We start from the raw sequence: 14,146 nt of genomic DNA on the forward strand, positions 1-14,146 counted from the left end.
ACAGGAGCGAGGTGATACCTCATTATAGTTTCGATTTGCATTTTCCCTGAGATGATGAGTAATGTTGAGCATCTTTTCATGTGTCTGTTGGCCGTCTGTATGTCTTCTTTGGAGAAATGTCTGTTCATATCTTATGCCCATTTTTAATTGGATAATTTGTTTTTTGGGTGTTGAGTTTATAAGTTCTTTATATATTTTGGGTACTAACCCTTTATTGGATATCAAAAAGAACTGTAAAGCATTAGAGACCTTTGAAATGTCTTTAAAGTTTCATTTCTAGAAATAAAGCAGAACAAACATTTCTACCTAATAGATTTTAAAGAGTTTGACTGAATTGTGAAATGTTCAGTATTGCAAGGTGGACTGAAGAGGCAGGAAACAAAGTCATATGATTTTGTTTTTCAACACAGTGATAAATGATGTCAGCTAGGAAAAATACAAATCATGGAGTGCCTTACTGTACACATTTTTATCTAGTTTTCAGATGGTACATTATGACGGCACATTCCAAAAACTATTATATGCAGAGAGCAGTCCTTTTCTAATCCTTCGTGTCCATACATTCCCGAGGATATCAACATTAAAGTGTTTATTGCCTTGAGCTCAATCAAGGTATGGCATGATTTTAACGTGAAACCTTTATGTCCTGTAAGATCATGGCATAACTGATTTTATGTAAAACAGGTCATTCTCATTTCTTAATTAGTTGCTCTGGTCTTTTTCTTCCACATTGAGTACAGTATCCATAGTTATTCCAATGTCCTGCAGGGACCAGCCTTCCTCTACTTCCAGAGGCCTTCTGGGAAAGGAAGTAGAAAGGCTGTATAGAGATATGTGGTACCCGATTTTCATCATCCAGTGAAATAAGACCTAAAAGATAAAAAGTTTAGTTATCAAATACTGTGCACAGTTGTATCCCTCTAGATTACCATGATATTTTACAATTCCTTCATTGTTAAATCATGCCCTGAGGAGTAATAAAACAAAACCTTCTAGAATTTAAAGGAAAATAGCATACCATGAATTGTGAGATGCAAATAACCCTTAGTACCTTTTGGAAGTTTCAGAGAAGGCCTAGGGACTATAGGCATCTATAGAGAGCAGAGGCATTTAACAACTAGGAAAGTCCCAACCACAAGGAATGGGGTGGTTATTCAACATAGAAAAGTTGAGAACAAAAGTTTAGCACTTGGGAAAAAAATTATTTAGATCAAAACCTAAGCCAATAGTCCACATCAAAATCACTCAGGAACTTTGTCACCATAGACCTATCCAAGCCCTAGGGACTCTGCCTTAGGATAGTCCAATTGTCAATGGGCCACCCCTATCAATTGAAAACATTTCCTGTTATGAGGATTTCCATAGTAACCATCAAAATGTCCACTTACTATTGCCTAAAAATGTCTGCCAAAGGACAGTTTGCTGCTTTAGGAAGAAACCTGGATACTACAATGTTCTCGAAGGAAGCTGGACTATCAACTACAGATAATCTCTGACTTCTGCTAACCACCATCCAAGAACCTACTGATATGCCATGTAACAAATGTACATCTAAGTCATAAAGCTTCCTAATTTTCCAATATTTGGATAGACCTTAATTCAACCAATTCCCACATTATACCTTTGATCATTTATCTTATTTCTATAGAATAAATTCTCATAAATGAAATTAATGAAACAAAAGATCTATTGTAAAGGTTACACGGGTAAATTATCTCATAGGAACAGTGTCCCAATTTATAAATTTATAGTCATAGGAACAGTTAATGAGAATCACCATTTTCTCCACACACTAGCCACAACTGGCTTACTCTTTTTCTTTTTTTAACATTTATTTACTTTTTGGGAAAGTGCAAGTGGGAGAGAGGCAGAGAGAAGGAGACAGGATCCAAAGCAGGCTCCATGCTGTCAGCACAGAGACTGATGTGGGGCTCAAACTCAAGAGGCGTGAGATCAAGAGTTGCCCCCTTAACCAACTGAGACACCCAGGTGCCTACGTTACTCTTCTTTTTAATCTTTGACAATCTGATAGGCAGAAAATTATGTCCCATTTTAATTTACACTTCTTTGATTCTAAGTAAGGCCAAATATTTTTTCCCTATTTTTATTTGTCACTTTTATTTTTCTTTAGGAAATCCTAAGTGTTTTTTTTTTTTTTCAACTGCCATCCTACTGAGGTGTTTACCTTTTACTTGATTTGTATATTAGCTCTTCATAAAGAAATTACTCTAGGGGTACCTGGGTGGCTTAGTCAGTTGAGCGTCCAACTTTGGCTCGGGTCATGATCTCATGGTTCATGGATTCGAGCCCCACGTCAGGCCCTGTCCTGACAGCGTGGAGCCTGGAACCTGCTTCAGATTCTGTGTCTCCGTCTCTCTCTGCCCCTCCCCTACATACACACACACACACACACACACCCACACACACACTCTCTCTCTCTCTCAAAAATGAATAAATGTTAAAAAATTTTTAAAAACAAGAAAGAAATGACTCTATCATACATAGATGTAAAATATTTTCTCCAAATATTTCTTTAACTTTACAATTTTTTCTTTATAGAATGTTACATTTCTATGCAGTTGAATCCATCAGTATTTTCCATTATGGTTCATAGCATGCTCATCACAGAAGGTTAAATGCAATCAGGATAGAAAACTAGATATATTTCAATACAGTGCATAATTATATGTTTAAATGCACTTAAAAGTAGAAATACACCAAAATATTAGCAACTGACCTTGGCATTAGGCTATAGATCAAGCCTTTTTTCCTCTCTACTCTTCTATGTTTTCCAAATTATTGCTAATGAACACAGCATTGTTTTTAAGAGAAAAAAAAATCCATTGGAACAAAAGGAAATAAGCCCTAAAGAATGATCTGAAAATTACATCTAAGCAATAGGGCTTAAGTTAATAATCTATCAGGGATAATGGGAACAAAGTTAATACTGTCTGCTTCTGAAGGATATGAAAGCACATTATCTACCAAGCTGTGAAAATGTAATTAATTAAAAAACAACAAATAAAAAATAGGAAAAGAACTGGGAAAAAAAAAAAAAACAACTGAAAAAAGATCCAGCATGCTTAATTATCCAAATTTCCACAACACAGAGTATGTGTAAATGCCCTTTACCCTTACCTGAAGGGAGCACCAGACAAGGGAGTGGTTGCATGGGAGAAAACTATTGTCAAATTCAACAAAAACATTTCTCAAAATATGAATTTCCTCACCTGTGAACTGCAAGACTTAAAAAACCTTCTTTTCAGGACCCTCCCACTTGGACATCGGAGAGCAACAGCAACTACCTGAGGAATAAAAATGTTCAAATAAGAATTCCAATCCAGCGTGCTCTGCAATTCCAAAATACTACTCCTACGAAACATCCGTAATTCTAAAAAGCTGTATGGGGTTTTATAGGCATTTAGCTCTGAGAGCAGATCAACGTGAAGGTCCAGATAAAATTCAACTGAAACATAAAAATGTCTTCTGAAATGGAAGAGAACATCTTCCTCTTGATTGAGATCAATGACACAGCCTTCTGGCAAGGACACCAGAGACTAGATGCATCTGTCTGTCCAGATAATATCAAGGTTGCACAGGGGCTTCAAAATTCATCTACCAAACCAAGAAGATCCAGTCTACCTTAGAGTCTACAGACAAGAAAAACACCGGGTTGCAAGGAAACAAGTGTCCCAAGTTACTCTATCATCATAAGCTGTGCGCCATGCCTGTGTCCTCCAAGCAAGTGACAGGCGTGGAGTTGGTCCTGGATGCTGGAAACTCTAAGAGACCTCCTCTCCTGGAGGAGCTCCTGCTCCATCTGCTTTATGTATTGTTTCCCCGTCAGTTCCCCTTTGATAAAACAGTAAAATAGCTAAAAAGACCTTGCAAACTACCAGTTAATATTATAAGACATTAAAAAAAAAAAGGATGAAGAATTAATAATTTATTCTGATGGGCATTATTTATCAGTCAGGAAACCCTTTCTTTTTTAAAATTTATTATTATTATTATTATTATTATTACTATGTTAATGTTTATTTTGGGAGAGATGTGGGGGAAGGTGCAGAGAGAGGAGGACAGATGATCTGAAACTGGCTCCAAGCTGACAACAGAGAGTCTGATGCAGGGCCCAAACTCACAAACTGCGAGATCATAACCCAAGCCAAAGTCGGATGCTTAACCGACTGAGCCACCCCAGGTGCTCCAGGAAACCCTTTCTTATGGCTAACATTATCATAACTGTCCTGGGAGTTATGTAGGCATCATAAGATATAGAAATGGTGGTTTTACAGCAGCACATACCCCCTTCAGGAAAGCCATGTTAGAAAATATTTCCATTCAAGTAGATAAGGTATTTGATTCATATCCAAATCAGTGCAATGCTGAGCTCTGTTGTACTTCTACTAATGAATAGTTTTATAATAACACAGAAAAAAATCACAAAACAGCTGAATCACAGATTTAAAGTCAATTTTGCTTATTTTTAGAAATGACAAAATTTAACTTTTGCAGTGAGGTTTTGTTCAAAGGCTAATGATCTGATAGCAGAATTAAAGCCAAATTCTTTATGAGAAACTAGGGTTTCAAATATACTGAATTAAAGGGGCGCCTGGCTGGTTCAGTAGGTTAAGCATCTAACTTTTTTTTTTGTTTCTTTTTAAGCATCTAACTTTTTTAGTTCAGGTCAGGGTCTCACAGCCACAAAGCAGGCTCCAGTTTGACAGTGCTTGCTTGGGATTCTCTTTTTCCTCTCTGTCCCTCTCTCTCAAAATAAAAATTATATATATATATGTAATATATAAGTTAATATTTTCCATTATGTTTAGATACTCAAGAGAAATTAACTATCATTGTTTGAAAATCTAGCAACTGTTTTGTTATTACAATTACTATGAAAATTGGTTGTGCTGTTTCTCCTAATATTACTGACAGCATAGAGGATTGACATATGAATGGGTAAAAGACATGGGACACAATCCAAATTGGAAAGTAAATCACAATGCCAAACACAGATTGTTAAATGAAAGCTAAATTAAAAGTGGCAGCAGGGGCACCTGGCTGGCTCAGTCAGTGGAGTGTGTGAATCTTAATCTCCGAGTGGTGAGTTCAAGCCCCAAGTTGGGTGTAGAGATTACTTTAAAAAAAAAAAAAATCTTAAAAAGAAAAAGTAGCAGCAATAAACAAAATTTAATTCCCAGGGACTCCTTAAAATGAAAGGTAGTTTACAATAATGAAAATAGTTGCAGACAGAAAGAAGATGGGAGTTTGTTTGGAAAGTTGACACTTTTTTTTTTTTAACATTGGTTTATTTTGAGAGGCAGAGCATGAGTGGGGGAGGGGCAGAGAGCAAGAGACACAGAATCCAAAACAGGCTCCAGGCTCTGAGCTGTCAGCACAGAGCCCAACGTGGGGCTCGTCAACTCACGAACTGTAAGATCATGACCTGAGCCGAAGTCAGACATTCAACTGACTGAGCCACCCAGACACCCCTAGTGTCATGTGTTCTAAAACCAGAGTAAAAAAAGGTGCTCCCAGTCAAACCTGAGCTATATCTAATTATGTCTGTATTATAAATGGGTGTGAGAATGTAGAAGGGTGTGTGTCAGGACAGACATATCACAGACATGAATTTTTTGGGTATAACAGAAAGAAATGAGAAGTTTTTTTTCTCTCTCTCTCTCTTTTTTTTTTTAATTGTGTTTCTCCTCCAGGATCAGTATCTGGATTGCATGTTTCATTTTCTCTATTTTTGCATGACTTCTGGATTTTCCTCAGACAGCCAAAGTATTCCATTGAAATGTTGCAAGTGTGTTGATAAAATTAAGACCCTCCCAGTGGCAGACTCACGACTGGTTTTCAAGGAGTATAATAGTTGCCAAGCTCTAAGAAATAGAAAACCATCAGGGCTTTCCTTTGCCTAAAGGACTTCATGGCTCTAAAGATACATGCTCCCAGTACATTAGAGACCTGTCTGAAATTCTGCTGGGCAACCACAGGAAAGCAGCACAGAATGCGGCACAGCAGCTGGGTAGATGGAAGCTCAGTGTAGTGTGGAGGTTCAATTGAACCCTGCCCCCCAAAACAGCAAACCATCCTTCAATTCAAACATCTACACAGCAGCTGCATGCTTCATTTTCTCTTTGTTAAGGGGAAAACTACAATTTGAAGTCATCTGCCTATCTTTGAGAGAGAGTGTGCTCACGCAGAAGCAGGGGAGAGGTAGAGGGAGAAAGAGAATCTCAAGCAGGCTCCAGGCTCATCAGGGAACCTGCAAGGGGCTCAGTCCCACAATCCAACCCTGGGATTGTGACTAGAGTCAAAATCAAGAGTTGGTCCCTAAACTGACTGAGCCACCCAGGCGTCCCTGATTTTTTAGTAAAAAGTAACCCCTGGGCTCCTGGGTGGCTCAGTCAGTTAAGTGTCTGCATTTGGCTCAGGTCATGATCTCACAGTTCGTGGGTTTGAGCCCCACGTCAGGCTCGGTGTGGTCAGTACAGAGTCCTCTTCAGAACCTCTGACTCCATCTCTCTCTGTCCCTCTCCTGCTTGCTCTCCGTCTCTCTCAAAATAAATAAACAAACAAAAAATCTAGAAAAAAACAAGTAACTCCTTTGCTGACCTAAAGTTTTGGAAAAGCCCATGTATCATATCTCTGCCTGATGGGGTGGGGGGGCTCTAAAGACCCACTCGGTGGATGGCAGCCTCCAAAACTGGACACAGGCTGAGAGGTTTGCTATTACACCACGTTCAAAACAGACCTAATTACAGGGCTATCACATAAACATGCGTACTCTCTTCTTTTTCTAAACCCAAACTGAGATAAGACATACTCACTTGATGTTAAAGAAAACAAAATATATTTAATGTCCAAAGAAAAAAATGAGCTTACTTCGTCAGCTGTTTCAGGAGGTTCTTCAGGTAGATCAAGAACCTAAAGAAAATTAAGTATTACTAAGAAGAGTGTAAACATTTTGAAGAAAAAAAAAAAAATCTCAGTGAGAAGAGTTCCTTTTAATATAGAGTTTAGACACATCTAAGCCTAATGGAATCTTTTATTTATTTTTAAAATTTTCTTTAATTATTTATTTATTTTGAGAGAGACGGAGAGTGAGCGAGCACACACACAGGCGGGGCAAGGGCAGAGGAAGAGAGACAGAATCCCAAGCAGGCTCTACACCATAAGCACAGAGCCCTATGTGGGGATTGAACTCAAACTGTGAGATCATGACCTGAGCTGAGACAAGAGTCTGACGCTTAACAGACTCTGCCACCCAGGCACCCCAATGAAATCTTTTAATATACATTTATAAAAATGTACCATATGAAAGGGCTCAATTAAACATTTTTGGTAAGCCATTCTGTGCTAAATACATGATAATAACAGGATGTGGGATGATAGCTACCAATCTATGCATATTTAAGAATCTCATTTTTATGATATTCCAAGCCACTACATAAAAATACACTATTTAAAGACACAGAGGATAAATATTAAGTTCAACAGACCCCAAAGTTATTTAGGTTCATACGTATACACATTTTAAACGTGTATCTTTCTTCACTGGCACTTCTAGGGGATTGGATAAGAAACATTCACTTTGGTTGTCTTCATGATTTACTGATGTTTCCTTATTTCTGTTTATTACAAAACCAGGTGTTCAGACCATTTTCTCTCGTTCAACAGGGTTACCAACAATTTCACCATCAGGGACGCTTTTTGTTTTTAATACCACAGACTCAGTTTTCTAGCATTGTATCTAGCCAACATTAACTGCATTTTATCAAATAAACCATTTACTTTCCTTTGGTATCAAAAGCCTGACAGTCAACCAAAATTTACCAACAACATGAGACGATTCATGTTATTAACAAAAAGCTAAGACTCCTGAAGTTTTAATTAGTCCATAAGATCTTTTTGAAATGCTAGAAATAGTTCAATGACTTGACTGCCACCCTCAGGCCCCATTATGGGGCTAAGAAACCTCAGACCAAGAGGCAACACATTAGAAACTATGTTCAGGGAACATATGGCCTCCCAGCATCCCTTAAGAGTCAGGGCAAAGAGATTTATTTCCAACCTTTGCCAGATCCAAATGAGGGTCAACTTAAGGATTAAAAATTTGAAAGAACAGAAGTAATAATGAACCTCAGCACTGTTCCAAAATGAATGGTTGCTAACCCATTCCCTGGAAGGGCTACTGAGAAAAATATTACCCACGTTAATAATATTAGCCACTCGGGGGCTTGGGTGGCTCAATTGGTAGAGCATGCAACTCTTGATCTAGGGGTTATGGGTTCAAGCCCCATGCTGGGTGCAGAGATTGCTTAAAAATAAAATCTTCGCAGTCGGTTAAGCGTCCGACTTCAGCCAGGTCACGATCTCGCGCTCCGTGAGTTCGAGCCCCGCGTCGGGCTCTGGGCTGATGGCTCAGAGCCTGGAGCCTGTTTCCGATTCTGTGTCTCCCTCTCTCTCTGCCCCTCCCCCGTTCATGCTCTGTCTCTCTCTGTCCCAAAAATAAATAAACGTTGAAAAAAAAAAAAATTTTAAAAAAAATAAAAAAAAAAATAAAATCTTAAAAAAAATTTTTTTAATAAAAAAATAATAATATTAGCCTCTCACTAAATATGGGTTAATCATGTCTTAGTTACCTATAGGAATATTTCCCTTAGTAAACATTTTTCATTTCTACATAATAAAATTATTTCCTCAAAAGAACGGAGTATTTTGTAAATCTGTCATTTATCTTCATAGCTTCCTTCTAAGTGTGGTTCAGAACATTAATATTAGTATCAAATAGCAAAGTGGTTTTTAATGAAGCTGATCCCTTTATAAGGTAGTGGGAAGACACCATCTGGATTAAAAGCCAGTCCTAATCTTCACTCAGTATACCACCTCGCCCAGAGAACCATATTCCTACTGCACACTGATACAATTACATGAGTAGGCATTCAGTAATGAACCTCCTTCTGCGTGGGCTGTTCAGCAGATGGTGAAATTTTGGTTAGAGGCTTAGGCAAGTTCCGTCTCTTTGCTGCTTCTCTGCTGTTTGATGTTTCAAAAGATGTCTGACTCCCATTTTCAAGCACCAACTCTTCATCACCCTGGTCAAAAACAACAGACAATTTCTAAATAGTCTCTAGTATAAACTTTATTCAATTCACAGTGGCTCTTTCTTTTACCCTGACGGCATTTCAGTAAAAAATGACATTTCAGTTAAAAAAAACAAAACAAAACAAAACTCAACTCAGGGGTGCCTGGGTGGCTCAGTCGGTTGGGTGTCCCTTCGGCTCAGGTCGCAATCTCGCAGTCTGTGAGTTCGAGCCCCATGTCAGGCTCTGTGCTGACAGCTCAGAGCCTGGAGCCTGTTTTGGATTCTGTGTCTCCCTCTCTCTGCCCCTCCCCAACTCACACTCTGTCACTCTCTCTCAAAAATAAAATAAAAACATAAAAATAATTTTTTTTAATTAAAAAAAATTTAGTAAAAAATACTGGCTGGTTCTATTGGCAGAGCATGCAACTCTTAATCTCAGAGTCGTGAGTTCAAGCCTCTCGTTGGGTGTGGAGTCTACTTGAAAAAAAAAAAAAAAAAAAAAAGAACTTAGTCAATATTAGGTCCAGAAATTTAAAGCATTATTTCCTTGGAGAAGAAAACATAGAGCTTAACATCCTGTAGAAACTACTCTTACCCAGCCCTAGGGCTCCCTCTGATAGACACAAGGCTGAGAGGCATCTTTCCATTTTAATTGATCCCCACAGTTTTTAGTAGGGTGGAAGAAATAAGAAAACCTGAATGATATCCTTTTCTCCTTTCATTAAAGGATGCAAGACAGTGCAAGGGATTATGCTTTAAAAAGCTGTGAAAAGAGAATAGGTATGTAAAAACATGTCTGTGTATGTAACCATGAAATACTTCCATAGTTGAACATGGCCGAAGTATCCTGTTACATATATTTTAGTTCTCAGATTCAAACTCTGATCTTCCTTTTGAATTAATCACTTTAGAAAGCAAAGGAATTTATTCCAGAAACCATATTACTTTTTATTAATATTATCCATTAAAACTTTTTCCTCAGCAAGATAATTAACTTAAATGTCAAATTCTCAGATACATACTTACTAGTTCAAAAATACCCTTTTCTACATCCACTGACTTGTAAAAGTTCTCTTTATCAGACTAAAATGGCCATCATTTTGGTGGGCTGTTTTATTCCTTTATCCTAAGAAAACCTGGTGGAAGGGGAAGGGCAATGGGAGCCAAGAGATCTAGATGCTCAATAGTTAACTGGCCAAACAGGCTGACTGCAAAGTACCAGGCTCCATCAGCTGCCGCCTACGCTTTCTCTCAGCAATTAACATTCTGATTCTCACATTTTTTTTTAAGTTTATTTATTATTGAGAGAGATAGAGAGAAAACCAGTGGGGAAGGGGCAGAGAGAGGGGAACAAAGGCCCAGAGAGCCAGATGCGGGGCTCAAACTCACAAACTGTGAGATCATGACTTGAGCCGAAGTCGGCTTAACTGACTGAACCACCCAGGTGCCCCCTGATTCTCACATTCTTGATAGTCCTAAGAGCCTTAAGTCATAACAATGCCAGTGGTCTGCTTGGTCCCTGACTTCTTGTTGTCCCCACTAATTAGGTTAAAATATAAGCTACTAGTGTCATGAAGACATAGCCTGAAAGCAAGGGGCAGAATGACTAATTCACTTTGTGACCATTTGAGAAAAAGGTGTGGCCAGCTAAAGTCAGGCTTCTGAACAGAAGACAAACTCATCTCCGAAGTGACATCACTCCACAGAGCAGGCACATTTCATGCTGCACATCTTTCGCATTAATTTCATTACCCACCCTTGATGCATATTTACCATTATGAAATGGATAACAACGGAGTCTAGCTTCACAGTAAGAATCCTGTTAACCTTTACTGGATCATTTTATTTATAGGATAGTAAAAGATGCAATATAAATAGAAAGCAAAAAAACCCAAAAAGTCTTTGGGACAGAAATGATCTTACACATAAAATCTCTGACTAGTTACTCTCAAACTTAATTTTTTTTTTTTTTTAGGTAGGCTCCAGGTCCAACATGGGGGAGCTTGAACTCGTGGCCCTGAGATTAAGAGTTGCATGGTCTACCAACTGAGCCAGGCAGCCACCCCTAAAACTTAATTCCTTTATGAATATCGTTTTTCCTCTGTAAAAAAACTTTGAGCTGAAAACTACCATTAGCAAATGACAAAAGTTCATACTCAATGCCAAAGGAAAAAAGAGTCAAAGGTTAATTTGGCTTTATAGAAACAGAGCGAAACATAATGAGTATAATGTGAGCTTGTCATACCTTGGAGATCTTAAGGAAAGATCTGAATTTCCTCATATAAAATATGGTGATTGGTCAACAGTTTTCTCAAAGACAACTTTATGTTAGAGCTTCTCAAACATCTAGGTTATATGCTCTTTGGGCACCAAAAGCACTTAAGCCTTCAACACACAAATATGCTCTATGTACAATCATTAGCAATAAAGATTCCTAAAAACCAGACCAGTTTAACATCATTCGAAATTTTAAAAACCCAAATATGTAATATGCTTGTACATTATATGTACTTATACATTATATGTCATATACATATATTGCATGTATGTATGTAGTAGCAGAATTCAAAATATAAAGTGAGACTATTTTCTAACCCCAAGTTTATGACCATTGCTTAATTTCCAAGTTTCACCCGTCATCTGATAAAAGCGCTCTTCCAGTTTTCTCAATTTCATCTCCTGGTGAGGTTTTAGAACATTCTCTATGTATCTGCTGACCTATTAAAAAAAATAATAAATGAGGTGTTATTACCATAACATTCCAAAGATCTTCCATGGTCTATAGAGTTGGAAATAAGAAACAGGTTAACAAATTGTGTTTTCTGTCACACTAAATTTTGTCAAAAAAGCAGCATCCTCCTTTTACATCACTCTCTAAAAATCTGCATATATACCTAAAGCAGATAAAAACAAATGTTCTATGCTTATGCTTATTTGGCAGTTGGCCTCTAGATATTCTAATGTGTTCTCAATCCAACAAAAACTTACTACGAGCTAGGGATACAAAGATGCATAGGATGTGATGCTTGGCTTCTAGGAGCTTAAAGTCAAAGCCATTTGTTCAAGGCACAATGCCCAAAGCAAGAAGTCACTTGGAAAAGTGTTAATGAACAGCTTAATCATAGTAAAGTGGAAAATATTTTTGGGCTTAAAAGAAATGGAGATTCTGGTGGGGTTTTTTTGTTTTTATTTTTATAAGTTTATTTATTTACTTTTTGGGAGGGAGGGGCAGATAGAGAGGGAGACAGAATCCCAAGCAGGCTTGCACTGTCAGCGCAGAGACCAACGTGGGGCTTGAACTCACAAACTTCAAAATCATGACCTGAGCTGAAGTCAAGAGTTGGACGCTCAACCAAGTGAGCCACCCAGGCACGCCAGAAAAAGAATATTGTGAACAACTGTAAACCAACAATTCAGAAAACCAAGATGAAGTTGACAAACTCCTAGAAACATACAAATTGCCTAAACTGACTCAAGAATTAGGAAATCTCAACATACCTAACAAGATATTGAATCAGTAATTAAAAGCCTCCCAGTAAAGAAAAGTAGATTCACAGGTGAATTCTATCAAATCTTTAAACATTTTTTAATGTTTATCTATTTTTGAGAGAGAGAGAACGTGCGCATGTGTGTGTACACAAGTGGAGGAGGGGCAGAGAGAGGGAGAGACACAGAATCTGAAGCAGGTGCCAGGCTCTGAGCTGTCAGCTCACTCAAGGCCTGAACCCACGAACTTCAAGATCATGGCCTGAGCAGAAGTGGGATGCTCAACCAACCGGGCTACCCAGGTGCTCTTCTATCAAACCTTTAAAGAAGAGTTAACACTGTCTTGTTGACACTCCAAAAAATAAAAGTAAGAACAGTTCCTAATTAATTACATGAGGTCAACATCATCCTGATACCAAAGCCAGGCAAAGACACTACAAGACTAGTACAAACCAGTATCTCTTATGTAGATGCAAAAATCCTCAACGAAATTCTAGCAAACTGAATCCAAAAACATACTGAAAGGATTATATACCGGCTATGTGTGATTCATCCCAAGAATGCAAGACGTTTCAACATAAGAAAATCAATCAGTGTAATACATATCAATAAACAAAGGGGAAAAAAATACATGATCATCTCAATTGATAAGGAAAAAACATTTGACAAAACTCAACACTCTTTATGATAAAAATACTCAGAAACTAGGAATAGGAAGGAACTTGCTCAACATAACGAGTAGCTAGAAAAAACCCGTAGCTAACATCACATTCAGTGGTGAAAGACTAAAAGCTTTCTAAGACCAGGAACAACACAAGGATACTGGCTTTCACCACTACTATTCAACACCATTTAGAAGTTTTAGCTAGAGCAATAGGCAAGAAAAATAAACAAACACCATTTTGGAAAGGAGGAAGTAAAACTATCCCTATTGTCAGATGACATGATCTTATATAGGCATATATTAGAGATATTGAAGGTCAGTTTGCAATAAAGTAAATATCACAATAAAGCAAGTCAAATTAATTTTCTGGTTTCCCAGTGCATATAAAAGTTATGTTTAGGGATGCCTGGGTGGCTCAGTCAGTTAAGTGTCCAACTCTTGGTTTAGGCTCAGGTCATGATCTCATGGTTTGTGGGTTCGAGCCCCAAATCAGGCTCTGTGCTGACAGTGTAGAGCCTGCTTGGGATTCTCTCTCTTCCCCTCTCTCTCTGCCCCTCCCCTGCTGTTTCTCTCTCTTTCCTTGTCTCTGCTCCTCCCCCACTTGTGCTTTCTCTCTCAAAATAAATAAACTTAAAAAAAGTTATGTTTATACTATACTGTAGTCTACTAAGTGTGCAATAGCATTAGGTCTACAAAAAAGTACACGACTTAATTAAAAAATACTTTCTTGTTAAAAAATGCTAACCATTATCTGAACTTTCATTGAGTTGCAATCACTGATCACAGATTACCATAAAAAATATAATAATAAAACATTTGAAATATTGCGACAATTACCAAAATATAACACAGAGACACGAAGTGAGCAAATGCTGTTAGAAAAAAAATGGCACCGGGGCGCC

At 37.9% G+C, this 14,146-nt stretch overlaps 1 protein-coding gene across 3 annotated transcripts in view; it reads right to left on the minus strand.

Moving 5' to 3' along the window:
- Nucleotides 1-257: 257 nt before the first annotated feature.
- UBXN8 (UBX domain protein 8) overlaps nt 258-14,146 on the minus strand; it is a 28,566-nt gene continuing 14,677 nt past the window's right edge. Inside the window, exons 4-8 of one of the 3 annotated variants that reach the window (XM_047090935.1) lie at nt 11,690-11,812; nt 8,964-9,104; nt 6,892-6,933; nt 3,231-3,305; nt 258-870 (exon numbers count right to left, since the gene is read on the minus strand). In XM_047090935.1, coding sequence (XP_046946891.1) covers nt 703-870; nt 3,231-3,305; nt 6,892-6,933; nt 8,964-9,104; nt 11,690-11,812 — 549 coding nt within the window. In that variant the 3' untranslated portion in view covers nt 258-702. The remainder of the gene's footprint in view (nt 871-3,230; nt 3,306-6,891; nt 6,934-8,963; nt 9,105-11,689; nt 11,813-14,146) is intronic. The other 2 variants (XM_047090938.1, XM_047090936.1) reach the window with 2 other exon arrangements.

The sequence above is a fragment of the Lynx rufus genome, unplaced genomic scaffold (genome assembly GCF_022079265.1).
Source record: "Lynx rufus isolate CCGP_SWC_20201006 ecotype Redwood Valley unplaced genomic scaffold, mLynRuf1.p SCAF_3, whole genome shotgun sequence".
NCBI classification, from domain to species: domain Eukaryota; kingdom Metazoa; phylum Chordata; class Mammalia; order Carnivora; family Felidae; genus Lynx; species Lynx rufus.